The sequence below is a fragment of the Acomys russatus genome, chromosome 23 (assembly GCF_903995435.1).
Source record: "Acomys russatus chromosome 23, mAcoRus1.1, whole genome shotgun sequence".
In the NCBI taxonomy this organism is placed as follows: domain Eukaryota; kingdom Metazoa; phylum Chordata; class Mammalia; order Rodentia; family Muridae; genus Acomys; species Acomys russatus.
The window spans coordinates 31407979-31426684 of NC_067159.1; the positions used below are offsets into that span (position 1 = coordinate 31407979).

The 18706-nt window shown below is 44.9% G+C and overlaps 1 protein-coding gene across 1 annotated transcript in view; it reads right to left on the reverse strand.

Annotated features, from left to right (window-relative positions):
* Positions 1–18706, reverse strand: part of Egf (epidermal growth factor) — a 75082-nt gene that overhangs the window by 42758 nt on the left and 13618 nt on the right. Inside the window, exons 2-7 of the mRNA XM_051165573.1 lie at positions 17215–17414; positions 15224–15405; positions 14625–14852; positions 13382–13584; positions 1544–1669; positions 124–246 (exon numbers count right to left, since the gene is read on the reverse strand). Of these exons, the coding sequence (XP_051021530.1) occupies positions 124–246; positions 1544–1669; positions 13382–13584; positions 14625–14852; positions 15224–15405; positions 17215–17414 (1062 nt within the window). The remainder of the gene's footprint in view (positions 1–123; positions 247–1543; positions 1670–13381; positions 13585–14624; positions 14853–15223; positions 15406–17214; positions 17415–18706) is intronic.

Sequence of the window (18706 nt, forward strand, 5' to 3'; positions counted from 1 at the left end):
GAGACAAAACACCCAGGCGCTCTTGATGCGCACTGCCAACCGAAGACCACCCACTCAGATCACAGCCAGCTTAGGGCCGTCACGGAAAACAAAATAATACAATGACGGCTTGCTACAGCTTACCGTGACATCGCTTCCCATCAGGAAGCAGAACAAATCCAGTAGGGCATGTGCAGTAATAGGACCCAGGGGTGTTTTCACACCCAAGAGTACAGCCATGATTCTGAGAGGCACACTCGTTGACATCTGCACAATGAGAACAGCAACCCACAGTCAGACAGTTATCCCTGAAAATAAACTGCGATACCCCTAATTAGCACAAGGAAGGCCATCTCACACTTGCTTCTGCTGTAACTCACCACGGGCAAGGGTGACGGAAATCAGCTCAGCGCTCACGAAGTCACTCATATTGTGCCACAGTTACTTAGCCCTGTCTCAAATGTCGAGACTGCCATTTACCCTTTAATAAAAGTTGATACGAGACCACCTGCAGAGCTAGGAACTCCTTTTTGTGACTCTGAGGGTTGAACCAAGTGGTCTTGCATCTTAAGCAAGCACTCTGTTACCAAGCTGCATATCTACTTCCCTCATCTTTGTTTGGAGAAAGGATGGCTCCCCCTCCACAGCTGGCTTGAACTCACTAGGAAGCCCAGGGGTAGCCTTGAACTTGAATCCTCTCATAGCCTCCCATGAAGCTGGGATTGGAAATTTTTAGCAAGTTTAGGATATTTCCTGTTGTACTTTTGTTTTTTTCTGTGTACACAACTGCATATTCTTAAAAAAAAAAAAAAAGTAATTTCTCTAGGGATTACTATCTATATTGGACCAGGAATGTCCAAGCAGGAGGAAGCCTAGATAAGGACCCAGCTGGATTCAGTTTCCCAAGGTTCTTTCTAGCTACTGTGTGGGCACACACACATATATATATATATTTATATATATATATATTTTTTTTAAGAAAGGAAATTGCTCATCCTGATAATTTGCACAAAGTCAAGGAAATAAAAAAAGATTTATTTTCTGCCTGCATTCAGGAAACTCTGGCTTAAAGCCGAAGAGGTGGTCCAGAGGTTAAGAGCACTCGCTGCTCTTACAGAGGACCTGGGTTTGGTTCCCAGTACCTACATGTGGTTCACATCGTTAATCCCAGTTCCAGAGGGTCCCACGCCCTCCCTCTTCTAGCCTCCACATGACCAGGCATGCCCTTGGGGCATGCACTTTGTACATGCAGGCTCTCATAAACACAAAATTAAAATGATAAATCTTTTAAAAGAAAATCCTGGCCTTTTATCAGCCCCCCCCCCCCAGTAACTTCCTAGTGGGCGGCGTCTAGCAACAGAAGTATATAAAAAGACCTGAGAGTGTAATAGAAATTAAAATATAAGAAACAGTTCTCTCCTGGGGAAAGAAGAAAGGGAGGGAGGGAAACGACTGAAGTTTGTTTCCCTTGGAGGCCGTGGGCAACGTCTGCCTCTCACGAAAACGACCCACAAACAGCCAGCCAGGCGCACTCCATCTGCGGCGAGCTTTCACCTGTCATTACCTTCGCAGTACTTCCGGTCTCGGCTTAATGCATAGCCCTCAGCGCATGCGCACGCGTGGGACTTGGGGCCTCGCTCACACAGGCTGTAACGGCACTGTCTTCTCTTCTGTTCGCAAAGTTCCGAGTCTAAAACGGAAGATGGTTTATTTCAGAGTTAGTGAAGATGCGGTTTTTTGTTTTTCTGTTTTGTTTGTTTGTTTTTTGTTTTTTTGACAGAAGGCCTTGCTGGAACTCCTACTGATTTCAAGGGGGGGTGGGGGATGGGAGAAAGAGAGCTAAACTCCCCGTGACGTCACAGCGGCGCCGCCTCCTGCGCAGCTCCGCTCCAATCAGCGCGCAAACAGGCTCCCCCTCCCACTCACCGCCAGTGCCCAAGCCTCTTTATTCGCCTAATCACAAGGCTCCTGCCAGGACTCTGGGTCAAGGCAGGGCGTCCTAATTAGCAGGAGCTGGCCTTTCTTAGTTTGCAAATGAGCATAACTTACCAGCGCTTTCCTTTTATTTGGCATTTATATATGGAAACCATACATACTATGCCTTTAAGAATTTAAAATGCCTTCTTGACTGAAATATGCTTCAGGTCTGATACTAGGTTATTTAAAGAAGCGAGTTTCATACTTAATATATACCACTGACATATGCCTTACTCCTGATATTCCGTTTTACTTCTGCTAGCATCCCGTGTGTTATGAAATATCCCAGGGGAAACTATAAAGTATGCTCAGTGAAACGGATGCTTGGGGGGGGGGGGGGGATTGGCTAGAGTTGGGTTAATCATGGTATAACTGAGTGATAGCGTTACATTTGTGGTTATTAAACGTAAACTGAGGCTAAATGCACTGTGACGAGTAAGTGGATTAACATAAGTTCTTTTACTTTTTAGACCCAAATGTCAAGAATTAATGACGACAACATGTATCCTTTTTCAAAAAGGTAACAAGAACTCTGCCCATTTTGCTCCTCTCCTCCATTTTACCAATTTTAATTGTTGGTATTTTGTACAGTGCTTTAGAAATACAGAAGAAAGCTTGAGGGTAAGCGCAAAATTTCAGAATGCCAGAAATACGGAGACCTGGGAAGGGTCAAGAAAGACGATTGGAGATGGGAGCGGGGGCACGAGCCTTTAACCCCAGCTCCCTGGAGGCAGAGGCAGAGGCAAGAACAAGTCTAGTGAGACCCTATCTTAAAAGATGAGAGAGAGAGAGAGAGAGAGAGAGAGAGAGAGAGAGAGAGAGAGAGAGAGAGAGAGAGCGCACAAGCGAGAAAGAAAAAAAAAGTCAAAACAGGGTCAAAAGATAAATTTTGAATGAACTTAGTTAAATGACTTCTTTGGCTTTTATTTGCAATCCATAAATCGAGCTATATTTCATCTAAATATGGGGAGGTGCTGTGCTGCCAGCAGTGGAGCAGCTGACCTGAGTAGGAAAGAGGAAATGGCATCATGCAAAGATCAGATCGGTTGGCTTCCATTACTTGCCTTGTCAGGGCTAAGACAGAACAGCATTTTCCTGCTTGGGAAACCAAACTGCATGGTGACTTGCTAGCATCGCTCTCCTGATTGCTCAGGTCACATAACCAATCGGTGATGTGAGACATGTCTGTGGTTCTGTCTGTCCAGGACCTGCTTGCAGGACCTCAGTCAGCGTAACCCGGTGACCTGCCATGCGTTTTTATTCAACATCAGTGAGAAACATAGACTAGGGGACCCCCAGGAGTGAGAAACATAGACTAGGGGACCCCCAGGAGTGAGAAATATAGACTAGGGGACCCCCAGGAGTGAGAAACATAGACTAGGGGACCCCCAGGAGCCTACATAGTACAGACGCTAGAGCGATCCTGATGCCAGGGCATTCAAAATACACTTTTAATAAGTCTAGCCTAGGCTACTGCATGTTAGTTGCAGGTAACTACTTTTAGCTAATCTATCTTATTAAAAACTATTTGAATTACTTTTTTCAAAGGTCTTGGCAGAGTTAAATGCACATTCTTGACAGCTTACAAGTTCAACACTGTCTACTGGGTATGCTGAGTTCCATCGGATAGTCTTTTGGGGATTAATTCTAAAATCTTGTTTGCTTTCTGTAGTTTTATGTCAGTCATGCACTTACAGCGTTCGTATTTCTGTGCTTCCCTTATGCTACCAAAGATGTAAGCAAAATCAGGGCCTGGGGACGTAGTTCAGTTGGTGATGTTCCTGCCTAACTTTCAGGAGGCCCTGTGTTCAGCTCCATCACAGCACCGTGCACACGGCGTGGAGCTGTGTTCACCTGTCATTGCTGCACTCAGAAGGTGGAGGCAAGGAGAGCTGTTGAAGGTCACCTTCAGCTATGTAGCAAGTTCAAAGCCAGTCTGCTCTACAAGTCCTTGTCAAAAAGAAATGGATGGGAGAGAGGAGGACAAGGAAGAGGAGAAGAGAATTAACTGTTAACATTGAGAATAAAAACATTAAAAATAAAATACCTCAAATAATAAAAGTGAACAAATAAAACTAGAACTGTATAGTTATTGGAAACAAGATCATCAAAAAATCAAAGCGTAAAGCATGTTTAAGTTTTCTAACTTTCCAAGTGAACATTACAACACCAATCCAGAAGAGTCCAAGTTAGGCTTTTAATGACACCAAAATGCCACCACTTCCCTAAGATAGAAAAAAGGAGGTTACACTTCCTATAAATACCCCTTACAAATGACTTCCCACGCTCAGCATGCTAGACAATTATAATGAAAACCAAGTCCTGTTTCTGTTGTTTACAACAAATCACTTCATCTCTTTGACCTTCGCTTCCTAATCCATGAAATAGAAGATACTCCTTGACACCTCGCTCTCCTTTTATTAAAAACAAACAAACAAACTTTTTGCAGTGCTAAGGATCAGACTCGGGGCTTTGTACAGCCTAGGTAAGAGCTCTACCACTGAACTACATTGGCAGGTCATATTTCCTCCTTCCCAAACAAGCTCTTGCTCTGTAGTCCACCTGGACCTCAGATGTTCCATCCTCATACTCCGTCTCCTGAATGCTGGGGTCATTGGTATGAACCACGGCACCCAGCTTCCCTTTTAGAGAAACTTGTATGATTCTAAACAGAATTGTTTATAGTAATTCCTCTAAATTTGCATCTTCAAGACCTCAAACCTGATACCTGGTAATAGAAAACCCAAACTGATTGACCTAGAACACATTCGCTGTGAGGCTCGGGGAGGTATGCTGGGTTTTATTCTTATTGTCTATCTTACTTTTTGTTTCTATTTCATTTTTCATCTGGACTGCCATCACCCTCATTATAGCTATGTGTCTTAGTTCCATGTTTTTAATTGATGAGTGGCTGGGAGTAAGTCATATACTCCACTGATGTTTATTGTCTCACTAGAACCTAGAGCAGTGTCTTTCACGGTACCCCTGTTCGGTTTGCCCTCTAAATCCCAGTCAACTTTACAGACAGACCTGAGACCCTGCTAGCTCGACACTGCCCCCTGCTGGTGGCTTCAAATGATATTCATTCTATAAGCCACACCTCAATGCTGAACACAGGTGGAAAATGGTCGCTGTTTTGTGCCTGTGCTGATTGCATGACCTGAGTTCAGCCGCTAAACACTTGAAAGGTCATCTTAGGAAGTTGCCCAACACAGGATTGTGAGTTATATTTTTGTTTAATCTGCTTAATCTGCCTTTCTTTGGCTTCAAAATCGGCCAAAGCTAACACTCAGAATGCCGTCCTCAGATAACACCCTTCGCAGACCCCGGCAGAGGACTTAGGCTGCCCTCTGAGATCAATTAAAGCTCCCAATGACGGAGTTTGATGCTCACAGCCCGCTGTGCTCATGGTCACCACTAACTGAGTACACAGGCCATCATAAGCCGTCCCCCAGCTCTGTAAGTCACAGTTGTCCCCGGCCCAGTTCTCAAGCAGTGCAGGAGGATCCCCTAGCCTGCTGCCTCCCACAACCTTCATGCTTTTTTCTATCTTAAGTTCTGTGTAACATTCGCCCTGTCAACAAGGCTTTTCTAGTCTTTTTCATTCAGGCATTCATCCTAATGATTATGTTTGTTTGTTTGGTTGGTTGGTTTTGGAGACAGGGTTTCTCTTGTGTAGCCTTGGCTGTTCTGAAACTCATTCTGTGGCCAGGTGGACTCGGCTGGGCTCAAACTCACAGAGATCCGCCTGCCTCTGCCTCCTGAGTGCTGGGATTAAAGGCGTGAGCCACCACCACCCAACCCCTAATGACTCTCATAACTAAATATTTGGCACTCCTTAAATATTTAGCACATATCAACAAAAATTAAACTACCATTTTATCAAGTACATTATGGCACTTAATTTTCAGAACAAACCCTTGGAATATTTACAGCAAATTTCACTTTCCGTTTTACAGATTAAGAATTGGAATGTTGTCAAGGATCAAGTAAGCACAGAACTATGATGCAACTTTAGGCCTTCTAAATGCAGACTGCACTTTTTATCATGTATATATGGAGAGCGTGTGTGTACATACATATTTAAAATGCAACAGTGTGTTTAAGTCTCTGTAAAACCTATTATTACATTTTGATTCACTTGTTCATATCCTTTCTTACTGGTGAGTTCTCATAAACGATCACCTGAACCTCCTCAGAGATTTCCCAAAGTATCTACTATAGGTTGGGGGAGGGAGGGTCTCTGTGAATAGACACACAAAGAAAAAAGTACAAGAATTGCCATTTTGAGCTACTGGAATTTTTTTTTCTTTTTTTTTTTAATCGCTGAACAGGATTTGGCTGCTTGCTATTTTTATTCTTCAGGATTCCTGTAAGAATCGGAACATGAAGCAACCAACGGCTTTGAAGAGGTTGAAAACAAGTGCTTTGGGGCTAGGCTGTAGCGAGTGTTTCCCTGGCATGCACTAGCCCCTGTGTTCATTCCCAGTACTGGGGGGGGGGGCAGGAATAGCATTATATTCTTATTTTATGCCCATTTCTGAAAAGCCTGGCCACCCCATAGAATGGAGGTGGGAAATACCAGGTGTGCAGGACTCTACTCTTGCTGTCACTACTTTCACTTTACCTGTGTCCCCAGTGACACAGTCGCCGGATGCCACTAATGGTCACTGTACACTCAGCCTTAGCCTTGCTTTCCAGACCTCTAGCATCAGCACCATTTCAGCGAGAGGAATGTAGAATTCATCTTTCCATGTGGGCAAGCCTCACATGAGCTCCTCTGGGGAAAGACATTGCAGAGTGAGTACCAAGAGGCTAATAACAACCAATAGAATTGTGCCAACCACTCAAGAAAAACATGAGTTTATAAAAGCTGTGTTGGGTGATAATAGGAAATTAACTCTTTATTCTGAAACCATGTATGTCAAGGGAAAGGATCAAGCTTTGACTTTGCATTTTCTATAATAGCTCCTTGGAGCAATAATATATTTGACATGCAAAGATTCCTCTCTGCATAAGAGTGGCTTCACTTTGAACTCTAAATTTAAAAAAAAAAAAATGGCACTAATGAAATAGGCACTAATCAGTAGCTTCTAAAGCCATTGGGCAAAGGACTGATGGGGAAATTTTACAGATGATAGACCAATCTGACTTCTGACCTGCTGGTTAGCCAAAAACAGAGTGGGAACTGGCCCCTGTATGTCCATAGATTGGTACAATAGGAGGTGGGCAGCGCCACCTACAGTCTTATTCGTAAAGTATTGTGGGGGAAAAAAAAGTTGATTCTCACCAGGCTTCTGGGGCTAAAGTGCCAATGCTGGGAACAACAAGGAGAAGCAACTTGTTAAATGACACCATAGAGACAAGATATGGAAAATTCAGAAAGTGCACAGCTCTCCGGGACAAGTGAACTGATTTCTTGAACAAACACACGACAAAAAAAAAAAAAAAAAAAAAAAAGCCACAGGTTAAAGAATAAACAGAGGCCCCACCGTCAGGCATGTGGGAACCAGCAGGTATGAGCCCTCACAGCAGACAAGGAGACATGAAACGACAAGGAACAGTTTCAAGTATTTAAAAGGCATTTCAAACAGCAAGCATCTGGTGGCAGAGAAACCTGTACCATGAAGCCAGCTTTGCTCACACCTCCCGCTGGCATGGATCTCTGACACTCGCTAAGACAGGGCAGTGTCTGTGAATGATAGAGCAGCAGTTCATATTTTAGTAAAAATTTCTACAGAAAGTAGCTTAAGAAAATTTGGTGGTATTTCTCACATGAAACGTACATGAAAAATCTTTTGTGGATATGCTTTTGAAACTCACTTTTAATCTCAAAACTGGATTCTATGTCTAAGGAAAACAGAAGAAAGCAAAATATGAACAAAAATAATAAAACCAGACCTTTTGCAAGATGCACCTGTGAGCAGTCAAAGCATAAAACCTTCAGGAGTTCAGTGTGCAGCCCTAGCACCAATAGTATGTACGCAGAAGTGCCCAGACTGCGTTGTGCAATAGCACAAGATCAGGGCAGCAGGAGAGCTTAACTGGGCCAATGCAAATGGGAGTTACAGTCTTCGTTTGGAGTCAGCTAGAGGGAAGGACCTCAGCAAGGGGGTGAAGGTATGAGAAGGATTTTCTGGGCTTAAGAAGAGGCCTTAACCCCATGATCTCTTTAACCAACAGAAGGGATGGATAGATGATGATATGGCAGATAACCGGTTTCTCCAAAACAGTTCACAGAAATGTACACTATGAAATGAACACTAGAGTGAACCTCCAGCATGGGGCAGGGAAGCACAGAGTCAGTCGGCCCAAGTTCAAATCCCAAGCCCCACCACAGTGGATATCACTGCGATGTGTCTGAACTTGAGGTTTTCAGTCTATGAAACAGTACTCAGATCACACCCTCATCCATAAAGTTCTCCTGGAGTCAGATGACCCAGTCTAGGCAAACTCAGGGCTGCTGCTCTGGCATGGAGGCGATGCTCTCACACGCTGCCTATCTTGAAAACCGGCTCCTTTTAATATAGGGGAGAGCATGCCAATGGTGGTGACGTAGGGGTATTCACATTTGTTTTTCCAACAAATCCTCTTGGCTTTGGAGTACAATGGAGGCCTGTATTCCCTGTCTCAGGTGCTAAGGAAGTTTAGAGAGATTGACAACGACAGCTGGGCTTGCTGGGTGCCATGTGATTGGAGACATTCTCCAAGACTGCATTCTCTGGAAATATATTCTCAGATCTCTGGGGTGCAACTAATAAGTTGGCCAGGAAAGGTGTTCTGGAAGGCAACAGTGTAGGAGCTGTTTCTCAGAGGATAAGAGGGCCAAGGAAGAGAAGGGGAGGGGAAGGGAGGGGAGGAGAGGAAGGAGGGGGGAGGAGAGGGCAGGGGAGAGAAAGGAATAGAAGAGAAGAGGAGGGGAGAGGAGGGATGAAGAGGGGAGAGGAGGATGGGGAGGGGAGGGATAAGGATAGGGACGGGAGGGGGGATGGGGACGGGAGGGGGATGGGGACGGGAGGGAGGATGGGGAGGGGAGAGGAGGGATAGGGAGGGGAGAGGAGGGATGAAGAGGGGAGAGGAGGATGGGGAGGGGAGGGATAAGGATAGGGACGGGAGGGGGATGGGGAGGGGAGAGGAGGGATAGGGAGGGGAGAGGAGGGATGAAGAGGGGAGAGGAGGATGGGGAGGGGAGGGATAAGGATAGGGATGGGAGGGGTGATGGGGAGGGGAGAGGAGGAATGAGGAGTGAAGAGGAGGGGTGAAGAGGGGAGAGGAGGGATGAAGAGGGGAGAGGAGGGATGAAGAGGGAGAGGAGGGGTGAAGAAGGGGAGGAGGGATGAGGAGGGAAGAGAAGGGATGGGGAGGGGAGAGGAGAGATAAAGAGGGAGACGGAGGATGGGGAGGGGAAAGAAGGGATGGGGAGGGGAGAGAAGGTATAGGGAGGGGAAAGGAGGGTTCCTGAGTATACTGACTAGCCTGGCAGAAAGGAAGCCCTCCTCAGGAAGAATGTCAAATCTTTGAGGCTGGCCAGGACAGAGAATGGAATTCATCATGGTAGAAAATGAAGTACAGACCCTTGTGAGATACAGAGTGGGGAAATGAACAGAGGGGCCAGTGAGGAGACTGTGCATTCATTTCTGGGAGTTGTCAAAGGTTTTACCTGAAGTGGGACAATGTTGGGTGGACAATGTCACTAGTGGAGTTGTTGGTCCCTGCAGCCTAGAAAATGGAGGTAGAATATCTACCTTCATGGGGGGCGAGCAGTAGGGAAGGTGAGCTGTGGGAGGGGCCACAAGAAGTTTTGCTTATAGGTTCAGGATTGTTAGAATCTGGAGGTTGGGGCATCAAACAGGGAGGAAGGGGCAACTTGTGGGTTTCCAGTCTGGAAGACAGGTAGGTACTGATGCCTTTCACTGAGATGGGGAGACTGGAGAGGCTGGAGATAGGGAGGTGGTGGTCAAAGTTCACAGGTCAGTTATTTCCTTTGGAGCAAAGGCATTCAGGTAGGATGTGAAGGCAGAAGTGATGGCCTTGGTGAAGATGTTGTACAACCAAAGGCATCTGCTGCCCGCGTGGCAGAATCCTGACCTTGCAGAATGCACGGAGCAAGTGAGGAAAGAGCCCAGAAACTCTCCAGCCAGGTCAACAGAAGCTGCAGCTTTCCTCCCTCCCACCCAGGTGAGAAGGCAGCAGCAGGAAGCTCCTATAACTAAAGTCCGCCTGTCTTAGCTTAGGGACAAAAAATGCACATGGACCAGCACATAAATTCTTCTTGAAGAACTTTATGGCTTTGCTTCTGAGTGCATCTCTGCCTGGGTCAGGCAGAGTCTTTAAAGGGTTGCTCCCTTTGGGATATTAGCTGTAAGTCTCAAGTGTTTTGAATCAGTCTGCCCTACAACTTTCCCCTGCAAAACATCTTTGCAACTAAACAATTGTCTAGAGCCCAAAATTAGGTCTGTACTAGAAAGAATAGTTAAGCCATGGGCTAGTACACAAGAATTAAGTGGGAAAATGCCACAGGCTAAATGGTCCTTAGAGAGTAGCAGTGCATCTAACCATGTGACGTCCCACTCGAGAAAATTAGCCAGCTTAAACAACTTGTTGACCCTAGCATCTCAGAGTTATCTGACCTTGGAAGGACCTCTCCAGAGCACACATACAAATAGCCTGTTTGAGTCCACAGAACTACACTCTTATAGTGCATCCTTGATAAGCAATGGCTTGGCCATTTTACAAGAATAAATAGGTTCACGGGTGCTCTTGTTTGCATCATGTACTTGAGTTTCATACAACAATTATGGCAGCGAGGATACAGGATTTTCCCCAAGTATCTCATTGAAGTAGCTTTACAGCTGCCTCCTAAACCAGATGGCACTGACTGCCTCCCAGAAGAATTCTAATTATAGGCATACCTGAAGAAGGAATACAGCAGTCTCTAGAGAAGTGTGTTGAAAAGTATCTGGCACATCGAGGGCCTGATAAAAATTATATGGTTATTTGTCTCCTAGGAAAGACAGCGACATAGTTCATATGTTTCATCTAACATAAAAAAAAATCAGAGAGGGCATTGCCTCCCCCATCCCCTCCCCGACCCCAAGTCCCAGGTGAAGTATCCCTGTTCTCTAATGCATTGAAAACAATGCAAACCAAATTAATGATGGCCAATGTAGCAATGCTCTTGAAATCCAAAGATGCCTTGGACATGGACTATGTATGAAGAGCATACCGAGGCCAATGACTGGAGCCAATTCGCAGTGCCAGATACGCCGCAGACACCAGGTTTTTCTGGTTCTGCACTGGCCTTGGCTTCCCAACCAAGTTCTCTTTGTTATCATGTGGTTTGAGGCTGCGCTTCAGTAAACCCTAGATTTTTCCTCTGAAATTCATGCTTTCAATGATCTTACGTAAATTCTTATCCAAGGAGCTGGCCAAGGCTGAGGGATTCTGGAGACAGAGTAGGGCTTACGGTGGAAAGAACAGGATCTGAAATATTGATCAGGAGTCATAGCCCCTCCCCCCCTCCCCAATCCATATCTCATAAGCTAAGAACTGAGGAAAGGCCTGTAGTCACTAACTAGCTCCCTAGCCACAGAAAAGTCATGCCACGTCTTCAACTTATGAATTATGAAATACATGCAGTTATTCCATCTGCCCTGCCCCACAACACTGCTTGATGGACCACTACAAAAACATATATGAAAGCATGCTGGGAACTGCAAGGCTCCATGTAAAATATGGAAGAAGGAGGTTGTCTAACAAACAAGGCGAGTCGTCCCTCCCCCCCCCCCCCGCCTTGTGGCAATAAATATAAGGAAGAAAACTTGTACTTGAGTCTGAGATGCCAGTGTACCATCTTTTATGTGGCAGATTCCACAATCTCACACACACACACACACACACACACACACACACACTCACACTTTGAAAAATGAAACCCCAGCAACTAGACACTGAAATGTTCAGGTAGAGACCACATTTAGAAGTAGAAATCTGAGTCTATCTCGATTTAGTCAATTATTCACTCATTTGGCTAGCCGTATTTAAAATGTATGATTATATGTCGCATTTACAGTGGTCAAAAATACAGAAGTTCCTGCACGTCGCACAGAAACAAGTGGGAAGGAAAGTGGAAAAGAAAAGCAAGCTACCACATAGCTACATGTTATAATAAACGCAATGGAGGGTGAGGTGGAGGGCAAGCAGGAGGCGGAGGAGCACTAACTCGGATGGCAATCTGAATACATGTACTCCACCTTCAGAACAGGCAGAGAGAGGCTGACTAAACCCTAAACGCAAGAGCACTACAGGCAGTCTGAGGACCTGAAGGGCAGCTTCCCTCAGCCCTCAGGTAGGCAGAGGACACTGAAGCACGTGAGTTAAACAGCAGAGCCCGAGCCAGGGTGAGCTTCTATCTGCATGCCAGGGGAGTGGTGAATCAGGTTTGTCATTTAAAGGGAAGAAGGGCAAACAGTTCAGTTAGTGACCACTGACGTGGATCGGGCAGGATAGGCTGTTGATGAATACGGTGTAGGTAACAGCACTGAACATTGGAGATGCACCAAGGAGGTAGAATGGAAGGACTTCGGTGGGAAAAATTGATATTACCAGATTATGCACCCCAAAATATTGAGACACTCAAGCTGAAAGCTATTAAGCCTCTTCAGGGCCAGGCAAGCTCTCAGTGCTCTCTCTACCAAAGTCAGCTTCACCCTCCTGGCATGGAGACAGTCCCAGAGGGCTGGCTGGATATTACCAGTTCCAACCAGCCTTCCTCTGCCATTGATTTTCCTATCTACAGAGGCCGTTAGTAGGGACTCAAAGAACTTCTCCTGTCATGTCGACTTCTTTAAAAATGTACTATTCTTCCTTGAAGATGTTCTCTAAATGGCCATGTGCTCAGATAGATCTTTTCTGAGCAGCCAGTCAAAAAGCACCACACACCTCGCCATTGCTCTTGTTGTGCCTTTCGTTGAACTCAATTCGTGGTATAATTATATATTAACTTGCTTTAAAAAAAAAAATCCTGTCTCCCATCTGTTACTAAATAACGTGCTAGTACTTCAAGTCAAAGCATTTTATTTTGCGTTTTTAACCACCGTGTATACAATGGTTATTCATAAGTAAGCAAATCGTAGCCAGTAAATGTTAGCCAAATAAACGACAATTGACTAAATCTACTGACTTCCCAGGTTTAATTTCCTTAGGGACGCTGTATGTCTCCCTCATATAGATGAAGACAAATGCTAATAAATGCGCTTTCCTCTTTTAAATCTGCCTTTTGCTACAGGGTTATGTTTTAACTAAGAACCGATGAGGGTTGAATAAAAACATCACCTTCCTACACACCGTAAATCCTGTGTCCAGCTTGAGCAGTAGATAAATGGTCCCTTTGTGCCAGGCCCTTCTGAGGTAACGAGGGACTCACCAGAAGCCTGAGCACCGCCCGCGGTCCGGGGCTGTAGGCGTGGGTGCGCGACTTTCAGGTCTCCGGGCACCATGAAAGATGAATTGAAGTTGAGTCTCAGCATGTCCTTCCCGGTGTGTTTGTTGGCTATCCAAATTGCCTTCTTTGTCAACACTGAATAGAAGATACGGTCACCAAAAAGGGCCATTGCAAACAAACGGTGCCTGAAAACAACCAGGAAAAGGGAGAGGGAGGAGGAGAGGCTTAAATGGCGGAGCATGTATTTACTTGAGTTTTTAAAAAGCCGAACCCCCCCACCTGAAATTTTTTTCTTGTTCGAATTTTCGTCACTTAATCTTCATTTCTCACTTGGGTTTAGAAAAACAGATTAGGTTTAAATTTCGGCTTACGTCATCATACTCAGAACTAATAGGATGCACTTTTTAGTTCCACCCCCCCTTCTCGCTCTTCTGTCACGCTGTCCACTGTCCGTGTGAAGAAAGTGGAGTAGGGGGTGGGTAAGGTGCTGGCTTTGACAGCTTCACTCCAGGATAAGTGTTGCTCCTTCCACAAGCTGGCTCTGTATCGAGTCTCACGAGAGACAACACTTCACAAAACAAATTGCAAAATGGCGGAGAAGTATGGCCAACAGGTAGGAGCTTATCATAGGCTGCACACGTCGCTAATTATTATTCACATATATTTAGTTAATCTTCATAATGACACCAAGAAAAACAGGTACTGTTACCAAATGTACACTAAAGAAAGTTGAGAACAAGAAACAGTAAGTGACCCGCTCAGAGTCACTCGCCTGTAAGTAATTGGTGACTCTGTGTGTAAGCTAATGTACCCCGTTAATTGACAAAAGTAAAACTAACTTAGCGCAGCAGCTTCAAAAGGCGGCAACTGCAGATCTTCCCAACAGACAGGACATGTCTGTCCCCTGTGGAGAGCGGGGACTGACTCTGACATGAACTCTGGTGCCCCATATTTGACCACCTCCCCTTGGTGGGGAAGACCTGATGGCACTCAAAGAAAGAATAAGCAGGCTACCAAGATGAGACTTGATAGCCTATGACCACATGGTGGGGGAGGAGGTTCCCCTCGATCTTAGACCTAGGGGAGGGGAATGGGGTAAAAGCGGGAGGGAGGAACGGGAGGATACAAGTGATGAGATAACAATTGAGTTGTAATCTGAATAAATCAATACAATTTTTTAAAAAGGTGGCAACTGTTTTTGCTGTGTTTCAAAAGCAAAACCTACTGTATTTGATGTCTGGTAAGATGGATGGAACCGTCATCATAGTCACAGGAATAGACGTAAGCCTGTCTTCCCTCTTCACTGTCCTGAACCCAAAAGAGCCGCTTGTCAAGGACATCCAGGGTCAGTATCGATACCCGCTCTTGCGTCTCCAGCAGTGTTTTCACATTCACGCCGCTGAGATCTGCTCTGTAAAGGTGGCCGGCCACCTCTGAAGACCAAAATATCAACCTGGGGGTGAGCACATCACACACAGCCATAACTGAATGAACAGTCACTGAAGTGGCAGCCCTCAGAGCTCCCCCGTCTGGTGCCTGCCCAGGAGGAGTCCGCCTGTTTTGAATGAGAATTCCAATATGTGTATATATTTCCTATTGGAAGCACCATGTGATTTCAAGAGGGAAAGAAAACTAAGCTTTTACAGGAGAGCATTGGGCAGGGAGGCGTGTCTACAGAAAATGGCACCTGTGCACGGTCAAGGACGACTGGCATCTCACTAAAGAAGAAGTCCTTCTGCCTTTCAAGCAATACAATTTAGGAATCTAGGGGAGGTTTGAAGCTCATTTCAATTTCCTTTCAGACAAAACAAAGCAGGGTTTTACCTCTCTATTGGATCCACTGCTATATTTGCCGGATGTTTCAGGGAACTCAGAAGAACGCGGGAATTGTTCCCTTTCATATTTGTTACGGTGATGACTCCCTCCTGTTGATCTGCCCAGAGAATCTCTTCATCGACCCAGTTTATGGCCATCCCAGAAACATTCTTCCTTACACTGCACACTGTCTGCAAAACCAAATTCCACTATTATAAATATTTACAATTCACGCTGACATTACTTCTTTATTGCACATAGGAAGTCTGTCACTTAGTGTTTGCCTCTTTAGTGCATTTTCTGCATCTTTTAAATGATGAACTAGTCTCAGAGTGAGTTTGTTTTGATTCAGCAACAGAATGTCTCTCCCTGTGGATAGCTTCCTTGCCACAGTCTCTAGAAGCAGTTTTGTTATGGAACCTCATTTTCTTTTTGCCTCATCCTTCTACCGTCAAGCCCCTTCCTTCTTGCGGATCTCAATGATACCAGAGAAGCAGGGGTCTTTTTATATGTCTTGGGCTGTCCCTTGCATTTTCTCCAAAGAACCAACCAACAGAATCTGTGTCCTTTGAGTCTAGCCTGGGCAAGTCAACTAGTCCTCTCGGGGATTGGGTATTTACCACACAGGTTCCTGTGGTGCCATAACCCTCCCATTGTGGTTCTAACTCCCTGCAGGGCAAGGCTGAGCTTAGGGCTGGGTAAAGAGCGCCTAGTCTCCTATAAACGGGGCGGAGCATTCAGCCAAACCCTTAAACTGCTGCATTCTCACATTAGCGCTCCGGTTTAAATGGCTTTCACGTTCAGTGTGTGCTGTTGTCTGTATTGTTTTAAGCACAGGAGCCAGAACAGTGGTAAGCTTTAGGCACCAGGCCATTTCCTAAGGACTTGACAGAAACCCACAACTGCTTATCCTCTTTTCCTCGTTTGGTGACAGGGGAGCCTCCAAATTCTCAGATCTCCATGCTGTTAGGGCAGATGGCTGGAGAACACGGAACAGCCAGACCTGTTAAAGTGACGCTAGCCAGTATTAGAGAAGCACTAAGACAGATTTGCACCTAACTGAAGCTCTCAGGAATATTTGGAAGGAGAGAGGTTTGGTTAGAAAGAAAAAAAAAAAAAAAAAAAAAAAAAAAAAAAAAAAAAGCAAAACCCAAACAATGAGCACGTTGTGTTGGGATAAGTGCTTGAGGGTCTGTTAATCGCCTGCTCGCTGTAATCGTCTCCTGCACACATTCCTCCTGGGACTCACTGCTGGGTTCTCCCAGTTGAAGAGAGAAGATTAAGGGTCTTTTGTATGGACTAGAAATACAACACTTTTTATCTGTCCTTGGCTTCACACTGCACACACCCCCCTCCACCCCAAGTACAAATACTCTGAGAATGCAAAGGCATTTTTTTTTCCTCCCAAAATGTCAGGTAATTTTTTTACCCTAAAAATGCGTAGAGATGAAAACAGACTTTCTTGACCTCAGACCCATTGACACTTGAAGTTAGACAGGGCCTCACTCTAGCGGGGCTGTCCCACACAGTGCAGCATGCTGATCAGCATCCTTGCCCTGGCCCCACCACACGCCTGTAGCGTCTTCACCCTCCCGTCTCAGTTACATGTGGCAACCAAAAAAGGATGCCCATCAAATATTCACCGAGGGACAAAACTGTCTGAGGTGCAAAAATGCAAACAATGCCTTCAAGGTAACCAACTTAACAAAATGAGATGTTTTCAAAACTACATTTAAGAACTACATGTTCTTTTGGAGGCTCGCAAATATGAGTTTGTGAGCTTTAGTCACTAGTCTAGCACCACTGATACAGATTAAACGCCTCCATTTAACACATGCACATTTGAACTGCAATGCATTTTCATTTATCTCCCCATCTAGAGACTGTTTAGCTTCTGAGATCAGGCCCGTAAATTATCTGTACATTTAAAATTCAGTTTGTCGCACTTGTCAGCTTTTGTATAAATTCCTCACATACCACGGGTGATAATGGTTCTTTACCTCTTGCCTTGACCCGTTAAGGAAAACTCTTTGCAAAAGTTGTCTCTCTAAATCCACCCAATAGAGTCTCTCCTCCTTGTAATGAAAATCCATGACTATGGAGGTGCCAGCATCCACCACCAACTGCTGCTGATTTGTTCCTTCTGGGTCAATCCGAGAGATACTCTTTCCATATGAGAAAATTAGGAAGGGTGCAGGCCCTGAGTGGGGAGAAAGAAACCAATTTATTGATTTTCAGTGATATTTAATCTGATCCACATACAATCCTTCCCATGATGATTAAAAATGCAGAATTAACTTAAATTTCTAGTCTTGTATTTTAAATAAAAGCTATTCTGTACAGAATACAGGACTCCTGTCAATTTCTACAAACCATGGCCTTTATGACTGGATTATAAGAAATGTGCATTGTCAACTATGAAAAAAATGAATTTTTTACAGAGAAATATATGTTCTACTAATGTACATGTAATACACATTAAAAAGAAACAAGGTAAGGTTTTCTATCATAGAAAGAAAGTCTGTACGAATGTTGGATTTAGCTGTATAGACTGGGAATAAAATGACTGCATTAATTACTTTGTGCTGTTATGACCAAAATGCCTGATAGGTTGGCTTTGGACCACTGTTTCAGAGTGCTTGAACCCACTGTGGTAGGGAAGGAAGGCTAAGACATCTCAGCTCACTGCAGCAAGAGTGTGGAGAAGGATGTTCACATCATAGTGGACCAGAGAGCAGAAACTGTGACAAGAACAAGAAGCTGACTCTACCCCTGGTTCCCTACTGTGGCCAGCCAGGCCATACCTCCTAAACGTTCAGCAGCTCCTCCAAACACCACAGCCCTTGAGGACCAAGCACTCAAAGCCTATGGGAAACCTTTCAGAGTCAAACAATTACAAATGCTCCTTGTGGAAATAGACTCTTCTTTCCACCTTTGCCTTGTGGCTGGAGCTATCAAGTAATGACACAGAATATGGCAGAGGTCAGAGGGGCGTCTTAAGTCACAAGTGGAAAATGTCATGCCTGATCACATAGGTAAACTAAACATGTTGAATAAAGTCATCCTTAGGTTATGTGTATAAGTGAGGTCTGCCTGCAGACTCCGATGCTATTCTCAATACAGCTCATTATGCATACGCAAATATTTCAAAATCCAAACCCAAAAGAATCCAAAACGTTTCTGCCGCGCTCACCACCCTCCTCCCCCTCAGCCAGGCACATCTGAGTATCAAACCAATCTAAATGTTACAACTCACACTCAAAGACTATTCTCTATCTGGAACGAATTTCAGCGGGCACCTTGAAGTTTCATTTACTAAACCTTAGCGGAAGACCTCCCTGGTCCCAGCAACGGCTTGCTCTGAGCTCTAAGCCCACACCTGGTGCCCTTTCCTATTTAGATACCGCCACCTTCTACTCTGACTTGCCACATCTCAGTATCTGAATGGGAGCCCATCCCTTCTTCAGTGAATTGGGGAGAGTCTCATTTCCT